The sequence below is a fragment of the Frieseomelitta varia genome, unplaced genomic scaffold (assembly GCF_011392965.1).
Source record: "Frieseomelitta varia isolate USP_RPSP 00005682 unplaced genomic scaffold, Fvar_1.2 scaffold_742, whole genome shotgun sequence".
NCBI lineage: Eukaryota > Metazoa > Arthropoda > Insecta > Hymenoptera > Apidae > Frieseomelitta > Frieseomelitta varia.
In genome coordinates this window covers 487,947-507,592 of record NW_025110526.1, presented here as the reverse complement: position 1 = coordinate 507,592, position 19,646 = coordinate 487,947, and the positions used below count along the sequence as shown (strand labels likewise).

At 35.0% G+C, this 19,646-nt stretch overlaps 1 protein-coding gene across 7 annotated transcripts in view; it reads left to right on the top strand.

Annotated features, from left to right (window-relative positions):
- The window catches only part of LOC122535587 (rhoGEF domain-containing protein gxcJ), a 35,753-nt gene extending 19,032 nt beyond the window's left edge, over nt 1-16,721 (top strand). For 5 of the 7 annotated variants that reach the window (XM_043667251.1, XM_043667249.1, XM_043667248.1 and 2 more), the window contains 3 exons: nt 11,654-11,825; nt 12,775-12,832; nt 13,536-14,519. In XM_043667251.1, coding sequence (XP_043523186.1) covers nt 11,654-11,825; nt 12,775-12,832; nt 13,536-14,222 — 917 coding nt within the window. In that variant the 3' untranslated portion in view covers nt 14,223-14,519. Of the gene's footprint in view, nt 1-8,443; nt 8,467-11,653; nt 11,826-12,774; nt 12,833-13,535; nt 14,520-14,719 lie in introns of those variants that run through there. The other 2 variants (XR_006308215.1, XM_043667252.1) reach the window with 2 other exon arrangements.
- Nucleotides 16,722-19,646: the final 2,925 nt, after the last annotated feature.

Genomic DNA, 19,646 nt, shown 5'->3' with positions numbered 1-19,646 from the left:
TTTTTTTTCTTACGTCGTCCGATAATTTGCGAACAAGTTATGCTTATCTGACGCCGGTGGATTAAGCGTTTGATCGATTACTCTTTGATAAATATTCAATCCTGGTTGTTCCATGTAATTCGTTTTGAAACGACGTTTCTTGAATGTCGTGGGTTTTGTCAGAAAAGCTGTTTTGTCAGTACAGTTCGATAGCTTGAAATCGCAGCGAGCTTATACATGATTATTTAAAGTATCAAAATTGATAATTGGACAGTACTGTTCAAAACAATATCTCAGATAATGATTTCATCAGATTTTCGAAAGGTTAAGAATAAGCTGACGCTTGATAATTCTCCTCCTCGCATTCGTTTGTTGTTCAATTTAGAAAGTTCTTTTGAAATTATTCTGATCGTTTTCATCTTTAATGTATCAGAAAAGTGTGAGATTTTGATTCGCCTTTATTCAATGATTACGGAAAAGATATTGGATTGGAACGTCTACGATAGAATTGTAATGGAACCGGACGCGAAGAATAATTGCCAATCGATTGCCAATGCCTCAGCCGCGTTTTCTCGTAATCCTGCACGTGGAGCTCTTCAAAAGGAAATGAAAGACCGAGCTGGGACAAATGACCCGCCGCGCCGTTTTGCAAAACGAGTTAAATAGGCAGGGGCTGTCTCGAGAGAAAAATTAAGGCACTCCCACCTGTTCAAAAGTTAATCCTCCGCTTCCTAGTATTTGTTAAACCGCGTAATCAATCACGATCATTTCCGCGCAGAAATCTCCAACAATTTTTAACTTTGTTCGTAATTCGTTTGTGACTTGTCCATTGACCGATGGAACTACACGTTCATTGCATCAGCGAGAAGCGAGTTCCTTTAACTTTTGACCACGGTTGATCCAATTAACCCTTAACTACCAGACTACTCGTCTCTGAGAGGAGTCTTGATTTTTATTTCATTACAATGCAGCGCAGAGTTTTAAAAATTCTCGGCGATCTAGAGGATTTATAAAATACACGAGCCCCTCATTTGACGAGCTGTCACAAATCCAATATTCAAAAAAAAGAAGTTCATTACAGAAACATCGATTTCTTGTTTTAAATTAATAAACGATAAAAGTCAGTTTTTACCTCGTAAAAACCATCAGTTTATTATTGAAAGAAACGTGGATTTCTTTCGAGTTGTATTATCATAATTACTATTCATTTTTTTGTACAATGAAGCTACGTTCTGTTCTTAATTAGTCATAAAGTATTAAACGAAAGTTTAAGTTTTCATGTCATTTCATTATTTTCATTTCAATGTCAAGAAAAGGTATTTAATTCACTCGTTAATCAAGGGGCAATGTTAAAGACGTCTGTAGATAAAGTTGTTGAATTTGATTAATGTTCAAACGGGTTCGCAGAATCGAGGCATTTACATTCAATTTTAATAGATTAAAGTCTTTCTATTAAATCTAATAGATTAAATTTTCTTTCTATTAAATTCTAATAGATTAAAATTTTTTCGTGGAGAAACTTTATCAGGGACAGTTTTGGATCAGTTTTAAATTGTAGAAGTATTATAGATATATACATATTGCGCGAATTGGCTTGACTGTATTGCTGCGTATTGCTGCGTATTCCCATGTACTCTGTGTGCATTACTATATTGGATTTCTTTTTTTTCTTTTTACCTTAATTAAGTGTTACCGTATTATCTGCATTTAATATGAGAGGTTTGTTTGTCATAATTTACCTATTTTGTCATTTCGGTTGTTTAACTTGATTTGTGTTTAGGGTAATACGGAAATTTTCAAAAAACCTTTTCTTGTTGAGTTTTTCTTGTGTGCAGTCTGCAGGTGTAAATTGTGTTTCCTAATAGTTTGGTTTTTATTTTGAATGGCACGTTATTGATGTTATAGTTCACTACATCGGGGAGATCTTTGTGCCTTTGCCAATCCTGTAATTAGGAAGGGCAAGATCAGTCTCGTAAAGTAATTTTCACAGTTACTTTATGGGCCTAGCGGACGCTCAGGCATTATGTTGTCGAATATCCCTTGTACAATATATACAAGGTGATTACACATAACTTGCACACCTGAAATAATTTTTAAATTATGTGTCTAATGAAAAATTGTTCAATATAAAAGTTGTATTAGGTCTTATTAAGGGAGGCAAAATATGGTTTATCAACTTTTTTGTGTATTTCGAAATTTTCAAGATCATCTATATATATATATATATTAAGTACAATCTACAATTCAATCAGCATTTTCAGATTATTCATTTTGCGGCATTTTCACTGATCTTTTATATTTCTGGCTCGGATAACACCCTCGCAATATTGGATATCGAAAGTCTTTTCCTTTCAGACGCAGCGCGTCTCATCTCGATTTATTACCTCCTCCGGTAACACCTGCAACTTGTTATAGTAACAGATTTAGCTGTACATAGTCTGATGTAGAATTGACGCAAGAATATTACGCATCCGCGTCTAGGCTGCGCGTGGTTCCTAAATTTATCGAGAAGCCGTATAAGTGGGCCACGCTCTCGGTTAGTAGCCGATGCACTATATCATTACGTATTGTACTATATCATCAGGAACGATCTCACGACCTTAAGCTTCAGATATATTTAAGCAGCTATGTGTTGGAATACACGGCACACACGAAGCGTGACGTAAAATTACATACGTCAACACTCTGTCCGATATTAAATATAAGTGATTCCAGTGTATTACCAGCGTCGTCTTTTCTCGATGGAATTGCTAAGGTCGACGTTCCTCGGTGTCTTCCATCCTTGCTCATTTCAGTTCTTGATCACCGTGATATAACAACTAACACCGGAGCACGTTGTGTCCCTGGTTCGCGTTTCACACACGTCGTACACGTTATTCAAAAAGAACGTTCTGGCAACGAGCACTATTTACGGAATAAACATTTTCCAAGCAAGCGGTAGCATTATCTTTCTTTTTTTTTTATTCACTTTTGTTGCTCGAGCAACGTAGAAATATAGTCCTGTTTTCTGGTTTTCGTGTCTCTTACCTCGATATAAATGTTAAATATTTGAGGCGAGCACACTTGCAAGGGCGAAAGAAATATCGATTTTATTAAAATAAACCAACGTTCTGTTTAATAACCTTTCTCTGAAAAATATTGTATATTTTCGCAAAAAACACAGCATTTTTAAATAAATGTTTCGGCCGTGAAGGGAATTTACAAAAATCTCAGTTACTCGATTAAGTTAGAACATCTCGTTTTTCTTTTTTTTTTTTTTTTTTTTATTGGACGTAAACGAGGCACAGCTTTTCCACGGCGGAATTTCGTTACCTAATGTAACGTCGAGCACACGTTATGCGCGTCCATTTCGAAGTAGGTACTACGTGACTGTGTGCACGTCGTGTACATCTCGTATACACGATGACACAGTTCCCCTGGTGAAGCAACGTGGTTCCGTTTGCCGTGGTGTCGTTTCTTTTATCAGCTAATAACAAGGCAGAATTCATCGGGATTCTATGTTACCGGAGCGTTTTTAACGAGCCTAACCTTCCCTTTGATCACTCGTCCGATTCTCTCGAATCTGGCGCAAAGTCGATCTTTATTATAAGAATCGAGGCCTTAACAGTTGGCTTCAGAGTTCATCAGTATAATCACGACGGTCGTGCTTAACACCAGACCTACCAAAATGGTCGAAATGACCATTTGAATATTTTCGTTGAATATTCTACAGATATAAAACAGTATATTTTTGGAGACTCGAATGATCCTTCGTAAAATACATAAATAAAAGCTTGTGTACTCTGTTGTAACATAAACATTTTCTATGCTTTGGTCATCGGTAATTCTAGTGTTAACTACGGTGATCATGAAATATCAAAATATGTTGTTACATAACGTACGCATTAGACGAAAATTCTCTACGATGAATATCCAAACACCTCGCAGAAGTTTTAGAGAATTTTCCAAGACAAAGCTATACATAGAACACTGATCAAAGGAATATGTTGTGCAAAAGTTTCTATTATCGTCTGCTTATCCAACCACATCGCTCGTGTCTGTTTCGTTCAATTCTAAAAGTCTACGTAATCGTTTTGATAATCGTAACAACGTTTCGGTTGCCTTAGCAGAGTTAAGCAACTCTGGTAAAAACGTTTGCACAGTGTTTTGTTTTCTTCAAATGTGATCGTTCGATCCTGGGATTTATAAGAATTTTCTGTAAAAGTGAATGCCTCGAGTACTATGGATTGGCTTCATGTGCATAAACATTAGCTAAACTTTCTGGCGCCTCTGCTTTTACCAACAGTACAGACTTCGTTTGTCTGCAACACATTTCACGTTTCAGATGTTTATTGGTTAAACCTGAAATATTTTCTGTTCGATTTCGTGCACACATCGAAGGATGCGTGAAATTTATGCATTATCTGAAGGATTCCGCTAGTTCTGAGCATTAAGCATCTTCTTTTTCTTTTGAACGGAAAAAAGAATGTAAAATTGCATGCGTTTAGGATACTACAAAATTATAAGACTATTCAAGAAAAATCAATCTACCAAAGAATATTTGATAAATTGGAAGTTAAGCATTTTTCCAAAGGACTTAAAATAAAAATGACCGTAGGCGGTGGATGTATAAAGAGAATGTAAAATTGCATGCGTTTTAGGATACCACAAAATTATAAATTTGATTATTAAACGAAGAAAATTTGGTAGATTGGTAGGTTGAGTGTCTTTCGAAGATAGTTAATAAAATGCTAAGATAAAATGAACCGCAGCAGTGAAGATATCGAATTTGGGTAAAAAGAAAGGACCCAGACTTTCAAGGCGCGCGTTACCAAACTGTATTACGATCCTCTTGCTCTTCGTGTCGACCAGATTCTTCACGACTTTGCCGATTTTGCGCGCCTCGCCGTGTTCGTGTCCTCGACATATTTATCCGTGCTACAGAAAACCGCTTGCAACGCAGAGGAAAGAGATGACGTTGATCACCGGAATGTACGGATAAGTCTCGTTTCTTGCGCCGACAAGGTACATAATCGGTGAGTTATGAAACCTACTAGGTCTGCCTGTTCCCGAGGTCTTTGATCTTCCATTTCCGGTCTCTTTCTTGGTCACCTTCTGTCGCACACTTGCCACGGACAATCTTTTACGGAGCATCGTCTTCAACGTTCTCCCGATTGAAACAGAAAAGTTTTAAATTATCATACATATTCCATCGATGATTTGATAAAACTTCAAAATTAAAATTTACAATGGAACGTTACAATTTTGCAATTTTTGTGGCTTTTAAATTTGCGACACGACATTTGTAAAGGATACGTTGGGATCATGAAATGAAATGAAATGTTGGTATCGTTTTTTTACGTTCTCGAAGGATAAAAGGTTTGCAAGGCAAACTTGGCAAGTTTGTAGCCGCGCGGCGAAATTTCGAGAATATTGCCAAGCGGACACGAAGATGCAATCGAAAGATCAAACGTATATATGGATGTTGGGAGTGCAGACTTCTGTGACTTTTGGCAGTCTTCTGTGGAGTTTTTATGAATTTTATAATTCACGACGCGATGAATTCTAGAATCTAATGTCATGATCCTGCATAATGTGTGCACAACTCATGAACGAGAGACTTTTTCGATCGTTCAAACAGTACTTATCGTTTCCTTGCTATTGCATCGTAAGTTCTTTATCAAAAATTCAATCGTACAGAAGACACTCTTTCTTATCTCCTTGTGGGTAATTTTCTAGTAACCTGGACTTTGACTCGAACAATTTTGAAATTCGTATCGAATTCTAGGCTGAAGTACACGATGCAAGGTTTCCCAATAGCTCTGTTACAAAAAGAGATCGAAAGGGAACAATGTGGCGAAGTGGAAAGTGGCTGTTCACGAATTTATTTTCACTTTTTACATACTTCTCGGCCAAATTTTCACTCGATGAGCATCGCGGAGGCGTTTCATGGAACTTCGGAATTCCGTTCTGCTCGTTCGGACGTTCGTCGACCTTCGGCGCGATGCCAGCTCGAAAGCGGGGAGAATTCGAGACGAATGAATGAGAGCCATTTCCGTCGATTGATTTTTGTTTCTTTCTTTTTCCCTTTTCTTCTTTTTTTTTTTTTTTTTTCTTTTTCTTTTTTTTACCGTCACTGACTGGGACGCTTGAAATATTCCCGACGTATCTGCGGACGCGACTGAATCTTAGCAACCGATACGACCGGTTTCCCCGACATTTCCAACTCACTGATGCAAATACGATTTCGCCGTTGGGATTATTCTAACACTATTTTTAGCTTCAACGTATTTCGCTCTTGCGCATTGACTCTGCTATATTTAAATGTTTGAAATTAAACAGCCAGTCTGCAGAACGAAAGACGAATCTCTTTCACCCGAAGAAGAAATTTTTATTTTTTCACCTCGTTATCTGAAAAATTTCTTAACAGGTTGTTGTCGAAGTATGTATGTCGATTTATTAACTTATGCTGTAGCGATAGATCTTGCATTTAAATAAATACGTGGACTTGGAGGATGTAGTTATGATTTGCAATTATTCGACGAACTGTAAATACTCTTCCTTTTTGCCATTTTTTTCTTTCTTCTTCAAATAAATATTTCTCTATCTCCCGTTTGGATACTGCAATTTCTCGCATTCACAGGAATATCCGAAATTGTCGATCTAAAGTGATAAAACACAGAAATGTCACGTGACAGCAATTTTTTGTTACAAGCTTCACGCGCCTGTTCGTTTGAAAATATCTATAAAGATAATCGTATCTAGTAACTATGAATCCTGCGGAAACTTTCCCGCGAAACGATATCGCGATGATTCTGGAGAAACTTATTATAGTAGAGTTTAACACTAGAACTACCAAAGTGGTAAAAATGACCGATTTATAATTTTTGTTAGATACTTTATGGACGTAAAACAGTGTATTTTTAAGGATTTAAATAATTTTTCGTAAAATATACAAATAAAAGTCTGTACAGTCCATTGTATCATAAAGTTTCTCTATTTTTTGGATTTCAATGCCTCTTGATGAATAATGCCTCTTTATGCCTTAATCGTCGGCAGTTCTAGTGTTAATAAACGACCGTGAAGTCGTGAATAACATCCTTATCAACAACGCGTATAATACGTATTTACGTACATATGATCGTATGTTCGATCGTATTTTTTTCCAGAAATTTTCCTTTTGATTTGTTCGACAAGGTTCCCGACAGTGCGAGCTACAATTACAAGGCACGACATCATAACCAGCTACGTTTTACAATCGCTAAGAAACACACGCTTTTTATTCTCTCTTTCTCTGCACAGGCTCTCAGAAGCACAAATGTTAGACGCGTAACAACCAACAAGTAAACACAGATCCGACGAGGTTAGGTAATGGTATTAAAGCTTTAAATAGGATCATGTGGTAGGACGATGAAATGACGAAGACTTATCGCTGGTTGAGGAATAAATCAACAATTTAATGTACATGTTTGAATTCGTTCAAATATGTATACTCATATTCATAAATTTCTCGTCATTCGCTTTCATTCTGTTCGATGATCACGTTTCGGAGCAGAGAAATGTTCACTTCGCGCCACGAGGCTTTGGCCAATGAAGAATGAAATAAAACTGGACCGTACATTAATTGGTGGTTCGATCGCAAATAACTGAAAGTTCTCTTTTCGTTGTTTCCTATACTCCACCCGTGCTTTCACAGAGTTTCATTTGATCCGTACGAGAGAAAAAATGCTTCCAGTTGCGTCGATTTTTCCCTCTGTTATCCAATAAATTCCCCCTCAATACTGGCATCCTATCGATACAAATTCGTATCGGTAGTTAGGCTCTTTTCTAGCCACTTGTTAGTCGAAAATTAAATCGGCTTTATATGTTGGAATGGGCGACTCGCACACACCGAAATTCATTGAACCGTCAAGGTTCGATCTCGAGCGGTATCCTCTGGCAAAATTCCCTTTAGGTAGATATTTCAGAGGCCATCGAGTATGTGTACACTGTGGAAAGAATAATAAATGGTGTTGGATTCGTACGTTGGAAAGATATTTATTTATGTTGGAGAGATACGTGAAGAACTACTTTTTTTTTTAGAAATTGCTTAAATTAAGTGAAGTGTTTTAAGTGTTCAAGTGCTCGTTGATACGTTGTGCCAGCGTTAAATATAAAAATATACAGGAGTTGCTGATTTTTATGAATTCGATAGATACGACGTTGTATGTTTTATAGAAAATATATTTAACATCTATTTATTCTTCTTCTTCGTAAATATTCGCTCTTCTCTCACCCAGGGAAAATTCGTGTACTAACTATTATTCACTAAATTATTTACTATTAGTCACTAAATTATTTACCAATATATCGAGGGAAAATATACTAATTAGGAGTGTTCGCAGTTCGAAGCCTAATGTTCAAACCAAATACCGTCATAATTGATGCCACGAGTGTGACTCTGTTTCAAAACTTCCTACACCAGAGGAATCGAATTGCTTGAAAAATTCAGAACTAAAACGTACCTCTGTAAGTACTTTATAAATACATTACCATGCACAATGAGTACATTTTTTCTGAAAGAACCGTGACTAAAGGTTTCGGAGGTGCTACTGGCGCGGACAGAGGGGTCTATTGAAGTTACGCGTAGGTGTCGGCATATCGCGAAACAGGCGTCGAATGTGCGGTCGGGTAATTGCAGTGGGCGCTTAGGCTTCGAGCCTGACGACGACGACGACGACGAGTGCAGCCAGTCGAGGACACACCTACTGACCTACACACGTAGGAAGAGAGCGCCACTGCTCGTTTGCGGCTCTCTGCGTGTCTCGGGTTTATTTGCGTTTCATTGTAATCGGAGTTCATTCTCCTTTTGCTCTCTTTCGCGCCTCGTCTCTGCTCGCCTCGCGTGCCAATGAATGAACCGTATATAACATGCGCAAACGTGCAATTCTGCGCCGATCGGCTTCACTGAGACGATCCATCCACCACGAGGCGATTTTCGTTCGCGATATTTTATTATTTACAGCGTGACGAAATCGCGGCGAAATTCAGTCCAAGTTTCGATCGGTTTCGTCTTCGACGGTTAGTCGAGAAGTTCTGGAGAGAACAGGTTTCGCGCTACTCCGACAGTTAACATCGACACGGAATTCACGGACATCCGTATATAATCGTTTTTCGCTAGAAGAGCCGGCGTCGGCTTTGTTCCTTGGCGCCAGTAGCTTTATCTGTTGTGTTGTTTTCGTTGCTTTATCTGCAAGCGTCGGAGTAATTGGCGTGTTATGTTGAATGTATGCAATATTTAGTATGCCGGCACTCTCTAAGGTCAAGTTTCCGCGGATCGATGCTCGTCACTTCGTCGCTTGTAATGTTATAACGTTTGGTTAAGTGGGGTGCCTCCAATCACTTAATTTGCTTGTACGCGAATTAAATTTAATTGTTCAGGTAGAACCTGTCGTGCTCTTAATGAGAAAGGCCGTTTTATTTACATCAGTGAAATTTTGATGTCCAGCCAAGTACAAGAATTACAGTTCCTGTTCTTATCGAATATCTTCGTTGTTTCTGGAGATATGGAAACATTTTATGAACAAAAATTATTCGATTTAGACGGGACTATAATATGGTAGTAATAATTTTTTTTTGCAGCTAATGGGCTTTCGGGGATTTCACCTTCGTTTTTTAATGTAATTATAATGAGTATTTTTTAATGCATCAAGCGATACAACTCGATATTTTCTATAAAAAAAAAAAAAATGTATTAACCTATGTATGTTGAAAAATTATTGCTGTAGGCGAGATATTTTAACTTCAATTTTGCAAAATTTATCGTATAAAAAAACGTGGAAAAATGGCAAATCGCATTCTTTCGTATTATCCTTGTATATATGCAATAGACTTTATAAAATTAAAGTTAAAGTAATAATTTTCCAGTATATATAACTTGATACTTTCTTTTTATAGAAAACGTAAATCTGTATTGATTAATGCATAAAAAAATTGTGTAGTTTTTTATCTAAAAGAATAGAGAAATCTGGAAACTACGAGATTCCACGAAACTGAAAAAAAACCATAAAACTGAAATCTCTGAAATTTCATCAGCTACAGAAAGATTATTATTACATACTGAACGATTTTTGTTAATAAAATTTTTTCATACTCCCAAAAGCAACTTGGAGATATCCAAGTGCTAATTCTTGGACCACCCTGTATATTTCTTGTCTACTAGTTGAATTCATTTATCTAAAAGTAAACTTCTTATTATACGAACGAGAAATGGCAGATAGTGAAGGAGATTAGTGAGCTCGCATTATACGAACTTCAATTATTTGTCTAAAAAGCAGAGTCGTGCAGAATTGCAATTGAATTACATTATATTCAATGATATTACAATTTTTAATTCGGTTCTTTCATTCAGTTAAATTAATATTGAGTTACACAGTCCATACAGGTGCACAGTGGTGTATTTGCTGATCTAGGTGGAAAGCACGATCGCTTGAAAACGATCTTTTTTATACTCCTCGATGATTACATGAAATTTTAATCACGCGATTTTTGGCCAGCCAGGTCGACCGAATGCTCCACTGTGCGACGCGACGCGTAAAGATTGTCCATCGAGAATGCATCGATCACGATCTATGATCCAATTCGAACCTCACAGTGCCAAACTTTGGAAAGCAAAGCTATCTCTCCGTTCGAAGAGATTCGAGAGAACTCGTCGAGAGGTGTCGAGTTGACGCTCACTGTTTAACTTTTCAACCGTTCATTTGTCAACTGACAGTCGGTTCTATTTTAATCGAATATTCCGTTTGGAACGAGTCCCGATCGCGAGCGCCCTTAAAATTGTCAAGTTTGCTCGCGATAAGATTAAAAGAATTTACGAGAGCAATCTTGACCCTTGGCACTTCGGTTCGCGTCTTTCATACGCGTTGGCGCGTCACGACCTCGTGTCGTGTCGTTCCGCCGCTTTGAAAAATAGTTTCGCGCTAGCTTCGTTCCGCTCTTCCTTGTCACTGCTCGCTTTTGCCTATTATGTGTCTGTTATCCACGATAACGCTCGAGTTCGCAACCTTCCTACGGACAGACAGACCCTTCTTTTTTTTTTGTTTCTGCCTTTTCAAGCCGGTGATTTCCTTTTTCTACGTTTTTATGCCTTCCGCTCGTGGAACGTGGTAGAAAAAAAAAAAAAAAACGAGGGAAGCGACTCGATACGGCTCCTTGAATTTGCACTTCAAACAATTATTTCGCCCTCGTGAGATAATAGGGAGGCAGGCTCATTGTCCATTGCTTTACGTTGAATGTGTACTCTTTTACTTCCTTTTTTTCATTTTTTTTTTGAATAAAGTATTTTGGATAATCAACTTCTAATGTATACTTCATCAGATATATTATAGATACATATAGATTATAATATATATATATGTGCATAACATATATTAATTTAAAATTTTAAAAAGAGGAAACTGTAATTTGCTACTTGATAAGTATCTGATAGATTAATTTATAATCTTCCAAGAGGGAAGAGGGAAGATGGGAAAAGGTGAAATTTCGAAACAGATATTACGTCGCAATCTTTTCGTAATTCTTTAAGTAAAGAGTAATAGGGTTGATAGTCTATTGCATTTCCTCGAATTGCAGTCGTAACGAGTTCTTTTAATTTACGTCATATTACATAAGCTTCAGGATTATATAATATTTAAATTTCTTACATTTTCTGTTGCAGGTTCTGCATCTGTAGAACAAAAAAATGGAAACGGTAGCACGAAGAACAACAAAACGAATAACAATGGGATCGAGGTGAACAGAAATGAGGAACAAAATGGTTCTGGCGAGCTCAAGAGCCAAGCCAAGAAGAAGCCAAATGCACCTGGAAGTGGCCCTCTGTTGCAACAAGCGTACGTTTCGACTTCAGTTTCTGCCAATATCTTTCGGTTATCATGCTCGATTTACAACGAGTCGTATATAAATATTCGTATCTTCTCAGTTAGTGATTGAATATGTATGATACTTTTTGAGATAAAATATTATCAGGTGTTTATTGATAGAAATATATAGATGTGATACAATAATTAAGCATTTGGACAATATAAATTGATGTATCGATTGTTTTCCATCAATTTATTGAACTTTGAACATCAAACGAAAATTACTAAAATGATTTCTTGAATTTTCGTCGCCTAAGTCTAATCTTCAAAGTTGAATAAAATAGCAGTAAAAATTCGTGCAATAAGATGTATGTCATTGTAAAGATTTTAACTCATTATAGATCCAATTATGAAAAAAATTTTTCAATGTTCTTGAATTATCATGTCTACTATGGCAATTTGTAGCATTTTCGAAGAGAAAAGTATCTTTAATTTTCAGAAAAATTTAACTAAATGAATGTTACGTAATGTAAGTATATTTTAGAATAAAATGAACGATGCATTTTGAAAATGGAACTTTCAAATGTTAAAATGAGATTGTATGATAATTATTTATTTTCTTTTAACGAAATTTCACCAGTCATATTGTACGAGTATGAGCATTATTTTTGTAAGAATTACTAACCAAATTTACACTTAATTGTTGTTCGTGATAATAAAACTAAAAATGTTTAAATGCTTAATTATTAATAATACCTGATAATATTTTATCTCAAAAAAGCATATTTAAACACTTTAGCGACTCGCTGTATGTTACATAATACATTATTCATATTCACCAAATTGCTACTACAAATAGAACGTATAGCATCGCTTTAAAGTGACCATGGAATAACTTATACCTAACTATAATTTTCTCTGCGTGTAAAGTGTTCCTATGAATGACATAATTAATTATTTTTCATTCTGAATTTTGCAGAGAGATATCCACCAGCCAACTTGACTTCTTCAAGATGCTCGATGAAAAAATTGAGAATGTAAGTCGCTTCTTCCCGAATATATATTAATACTAAAATTTTAATACTAATATTTTAATACTAAAACTTTTCCCCAAAGTTTTAGTCACTTCTTCCGGAATATATATTAATACTAATATTTTAATACTAAAGCTTTTCCCTATACATTAATACTAAAAATTTCCCTTAGAAATTGTATATTTCTATTCATTTTGTCTTTATGTAACACTTTTAACATTTTTAATCCACGAAATGCTTTATTAGTTGTGACATTTTTGTATGCTTCGTTATATTTCTTCATGTGATTGATCGTGTGATGAAATTTCCGGCTTATAAAACGATCAGGATCAACCTCGAATTACGTGGTGTATTCTGTATCACGTCGACAATATGTATTAGAATCAGGGCATATAAAATAGATGTACCCTTAAGGCTTCGTCAACCTTGCGGTAACCTCGGCGCAATAATAATATTAATTCGTGTGCTGCTGTGGTCGATTGGTCAGTTCGTTGAATGTTTTATTATCGATTGTGGGATATGAACTGCTCGATGTTTTGTTTAGCTACACATTTGCGTTTGTTTTAAAGATGTTCACTTCTTGTTCTTTTTCTCCTTCTTATATACTGTTATAATGTAATCTCAATTTCTGGTATCCCGCATGAATAATATTATTTAAGACGAAATATTTTAAATTTAATATTTAATAACGATGCGATATTTTCAGGGACCAGACTATGACGAGAGTCTTGACACAACTACCAGAGCCGAACGTGTGTCAAACCTCCTCCGTCAATGGGAGCTAGCAAGCGTGACCTGGTCGAGCGTGTCCGATCTGAACAATGCATCCCCATCGGTGATGAAGAATCGTAATTCAGGATTGAACTCATCCCGGCAAAGTCTAAGCGCGAAAGATAGAGAGGGAATGAGGAACATAGTCGGTGGTAGACCGGAGAGCGCACCAATTTACATGAGAAACGCAAATCGCGTAGATGGTCTCCAAGAGACTCACTGCCCATCGCCAAGTATGCCGAGGCACGTGTTAGAGTCCATCACTCAGAGTCCAACCCAGAGCTTAAAAAACGTCACGCCGCCTGGCTCCTCTCCAACGAGCCTGCATTATCAAGATAGTTATAAGGAATGTAACGCTAATCAACCATCCGCAAAGACCGTAAAGGTTCATTATGGTGCTCAGAATCCTGTGAATGGAGAATACGTGACACAACAAGCGCTCTATCGCGAACAGTATTTGCAACAAACCGGGATAATCACGGTACCCTCTCAATATTCGGCCAGTTCGCCGGGTGGCAATGTTCTTAGAAACAATCCATACGTGCAACAATACCAAATCACCAGTCCGCAACACTTTACCACCTCGAGGAAACGAGGCTTCAACGCCGCCCAAATGACGTGACCGGATTGGCCGTGCACTACCAAATAAGACTGACACAACACTTACTTATGTAGACACACTTTGCGAATGAAGAGAAAGAACGACGAGCAGGACTCAATAGAGATCTCTCTCGGATTCTTTGTCGAGGAAAAAATTTATTCGCATGAACAGTAAAGAAGGAGAGAGAGCCTATCGAGGCTAGAGACTGACCAACAGACGGAGGATATACTACGGATGTTTCTCTACATGTTCCTAATGATATCGTACATATTTTTCGTTGTAATTGGTGAATATTGAGCAAGCAGGAACCATCCAATAAAAATCACGAGTGATAATATTTCAGTGTTGGCCTAAATGATTCAGTAATCTATTCAAGGAAGGAAATAAACAAGGAATAGCATCATTTCTGCATAAATTCTTCTACAGTCTATAAAATTGTAAGTGCCAAAATGCTGTAATCAAACAGCAATCTAAGTGTCATGGAAAAAATTGAGAAAGAGAGGAGAAAGCGCGCGTACGAGAGAGAGAGAGAGAGAGAGAGAGAGAGAGAGAGAGAGAGAGAGAGAGAGAGAAAGACATATTATCCGTTGAACCAATACTCCGTTCTTTGTAATTCATGTAAATGAAACTTTTTCGATGTATATATATGTTTATATTATATATACACACATATATTTTCATTCATCCATGTTTCATTTTCTTTTTTAATCGGTAGCGTCTTTACGTACTATTGGTAAATGTAAATTTCTATAAGGGAAAAAGAAACAAAATAAAAAAAATATATATATATATATAAAAGAACCACACACGCAAGCGCGAATTTCGCTACAGCGTTTTGTATAATTGTGTATTAGCATATTCCGAGATATATATACATCGTATGTACATGTGTATACATTTATACATGTGTCTAAATTGACGGAAAAAAGAGCAAAATGTAGAAGAAAAAAAATAACAAACGTAGGGATCTTACTTATATCGTGTATAGATTCACTGTATGTATTGTATGGATACATTTAACTTAATGTAATAATTGTATATTTATATGTTGACCATGTTCAAAGTTAACGATATATATAGTTGATGATGAGAGTTTTATATTTCATGTTACAAATATGCTCTATATTGTGAAATACACTATTCGAAATCGCTGCATCATCGTCAAACTCGGATAATTATATTTTGTTCCGTTGAGCAATTCTTTTTTTGTTTTTTTATAAATAAATTCATAACTTTTCCCCAAGAATTCATGTAGAACTCATTCGTAAGATTTTAGTATCTTTTGAGGAAACTCAAAATATATTTTAATATGTATGTTTAAACAAATCAAGACTACTAATTATATATAATGTGGTTTGTTTCTGTAAAACCTTAGAAACTTATTTATTGAGAACATAAAAAAAAAAGAAAAATGAAATGTTGGTTGATTTATATTGATTTGTGTGTAAAATGTGAAGTAAGATTTTTAATTCTTCAAAACTATTGACAAGCAGTTCATGTATAATCTGATTTAACACTTGACTAACAAGATTTCATTGTTCTGAAACCTCTGTGCTACAAAATCTAAAGGTATTTATGTTACAACATGAATATCTTGTGTATGAAAATCTTGTTTATAACATAAACGTGATGCAGTTTTAATTTGGCTCAAGTTAAAAACTTAGATTTAGATAGTAGGTATGCATACAAATTTTACATTCGATTGCATTCAAATACATTCTAACTGGTAATTTAAAAAATTTGATTTTACATACTTTTTCTTTAGTAAAGGGTGTTTTCTTTAGTGAAGCGTCCTAATTAAATGGAATTGCGTTTAAATTTATTTGAAATGTAATGTAATTTCTATATTTTAGTTTGAAAAGTAAAAATATTTTGTGAAAATTAATTTAAAAATCCATAGACATTGAGTTGCAATTGCGATTTAATCCGGGAACAATTTTATGTGGAATTGATATATTTTATGTACTTTCATAAGTAGTGGTTAGTAAATAGTACATAAAGTATGTGACTAAAACCAATATTGAAAAATACAAAATAAGAAGCTTAACTTTCTTAATTGTATTATCATTGACTAAGGACAGAATACACCTACATAACATACATTGCTTTTGTGTTCTCTATGTTTTGGATTGTTTTTTGTGCCCTATCTGATCCCTTTACTATTGGTTACAAAGTATATATGACCTTACATTTTATAGGCTTTCGCATCATCATTGTGCTTTGAAATCGACATGGTAAAAGATCATTGGCTACTTAGAGCATTCTATGCTTAAAAGATGGTGAAACTAGACCAAGCAAAACGATTGTTGATTAAATAGTGAATGCATCATAGCATTGACTAATTAAGATAAATCGAATATCTAAATGTTTTTCATGTCCCACTATATCTCAGATTTTGGAAGTCACCTGACCTTAACATTTTCGTGTCACATTTTGTCGTATCGATTTAAGCAGACATTGCATTGTAGCGCTACTGGCGATAGGAATTACAATTAAAATAAAAAAGTATGAACAGTGTAATAGTTTGAATTAAAACTGAATTTTCCTATGAAATAAGGTATAAAACAGGGATATTTTATGATAATTTTATGCAAGACCTTTAACTAATAATGATACGTTATGATCTTAATGTTTTTCGTTATAATACACTGCATAAATAATTTTTCATTTTTTAAACTATTAATTGAACGAATATGATCTTTTTTTAGTCTTACTTATGGAAATTAAATAATAATTTTTTAAATGCATTAGGATACTTTTACTACCTAAAAGTTACAAATCAATTGTTATTTTTCAATTTTTTAAATAAAATACTTTCGAAGATAAAAAATATTTTATTATTTGAAATTAATTTTATAACTTTTTAAGCTTTCAACATACAATTTATTTAAAAGTTGGTGCTCGAATTAATCACGTATGTATTAAATTTTACATTATATTAATTCATATTGTAATTTATGTATTTTTTCATATTGTATTTTAATATAATTTTTAATGAATTGTGGAAAACGTATGAGTAAGTATAAGGGATGGAAAGAAGTCTCAAGAAGGGATGACAGAGGGACAAAAGGAGTATAATCGTCCGTTTTATTCACCAACATTTTGAGCTATCTAGCCCTGTTTGCTGTAATACTTTTGGCCAATAGATACTTTATATTTAAGAATGTATTAGATCTATCGAAAACAATCAAACATTCCTTCCGAGGGACTTTTCCTTATCTCGGCACAATATGTATCTCTTAGCACAGTAAGTATATATGTACATTCGGGAGACAATTAATGTTGATATAGAAGCAAAAGTAAAAAAATGGCTTCAAGACATAAGACAGCTTTCAGAGAAAATAGTTATATCTGATATCTTCAGATACATCTATGAAATACATGTTTGGAAATTAAATATACATATTAGTTCTCTCTCTTTTGGTCGAATATTCTATTTCTCAGATCTCCTTCCGGAACGAATCTTGGATATGGATATGGGAATTGGTTTTGAAAGACGGACGAAAGCATTTGGTATTGTCGATTGACAAATCTCAATGTTTACGCAGAACCGGGCAATTTGGGATAAAAGATAAAAAATAACAATGTGAGAGATTGTTTCGAAAAACACAAATTCTTGGTCGAAATTTTGAAAGAATAGATAGGAATGGGAGAGGATTTCAAATATGAAATTTTAGCTTTGGGTTTTTATTACTTTTCGAAATATTAATAAAAGATTTTTTGGTGCAGTATATTAAATTCTGTCTATAGAGATGTTACTAATACAACGGTCAACGATGAACATTGAGAGCTTATATAATACACTTTGTAAAGTGTATGATACGTTATGATATACATATGTTTACAATTACAATTATGCAACTAATTTTATCAATTGGCAACTTAAAATAACTTTGACTATATAAAGACTTTACAACGACTAGATGTAGGGGACGCGTTCCTCTAGTCTTTGGTCGTACAGCCAGGCCTATTATTTCATAAACTGATCATGTATTAGACTCCGTATAGTACATTATAAACCAACCATGTATTTGGTTCTGCATAGCGGAACATTTGATCTCTCGCTTACAATTAAATTACAAACTAAGCCTAGAACCAGAACTACAAGCCAAACCCACAATTAAATTAATACTACAATGATATCGGCCTCAGTATCTATTTAGTCAGTACTATAAGTCAAAAATTATTCTCAGTATCTATTTAGTCAGTAGTATAAGTCAAAAATTATCCTACTTTATTCTACTATTTTTTATTTCATTCTACTTTATTCTACTTTATTCTATTTTATTCTATTTTATTTTGCTTTATTCTACTGTACTTCACTTTACTCCACTTTACTTCCCTTTACTACATTTTATTTCCCTTTACTTCTTTTCTTCTGTTTATTCCCCTTTATTCCTCTTTACTTTCCTTTACTCTCTTTTATCGCACTCTTCCACACTTTACTCTATTTTTTACTTCACTTTACTCCAATTTCTATTTCACTTTATTCCCTTTTACTTCCCTTTGCTACTCAAAAAACGCGGTATATACCTCGTCTTAGACTACTTCTATATTCATATATCTCCTCTGTGACCTCGCCTGTGTCTATAATGATTACATATGTATATGAATAGACCTCGCATACACTATTGCTGTGTCTTCTCGTTTGACACGTGACACATATTTCTATCCTTGTCGCACACTGGTGCAATCCTTGATACTATGGCTATACTTAGATCTATGTTTTTCAGGAAGATGTAGGATGATGGTCAAGGTAGGACAAGGTCAAAATAGGGTTATAAATGATAGAAGTAGGTAGAATGCCTCAGAGTCGCCACCAGACTTATCAGTGGCATTATTGGCAACGACAGCTACGATCGGTTTGTTAGAAACTTCTAGGATGAGCATGGATAGTCACTCATCCTACAGGTGATAAACGCACGCTAAACGCTTAACCTGCAGATCGCACCTGATGGTAAGCTAAGTGACATACACTTACAGCTTGTGGTGTTGGTATCTTGAAAACTAGTATACTAAATAGGGACTGAATGTGTTAGTCGTTACACCAATTGCAAATTTTCGAAACTTTTTCAAAACAAAGTCTGTTTACACCAAAAATATGTAAATAAACATCAGAAACCAAAACAAACAATCAAAAAAATGTAAATAAATATTGAAAACCAAAATAAACAAACCAATGCTTGCAAACAAAGCGAAAATTTAAAGTTTTCGAAATTCCGACTGGAAATTTTCGAAAACTTTTCAAAATAAAGTGTGTTTACGACAGAAGAATGTAAATAAACATTGGAAACCAAAACAAACAATCAAAAAAATGTAAATAAACATTGAAAACCAAATAAACAAACCAATGTTTGCAAGCAGAGCGAAATTTTAAAGTTTCAGAAATTCCGACTGGAAATTTTCGAAAACTTTTCAAAATAAAGTGTGTTTACGACAGAAGAA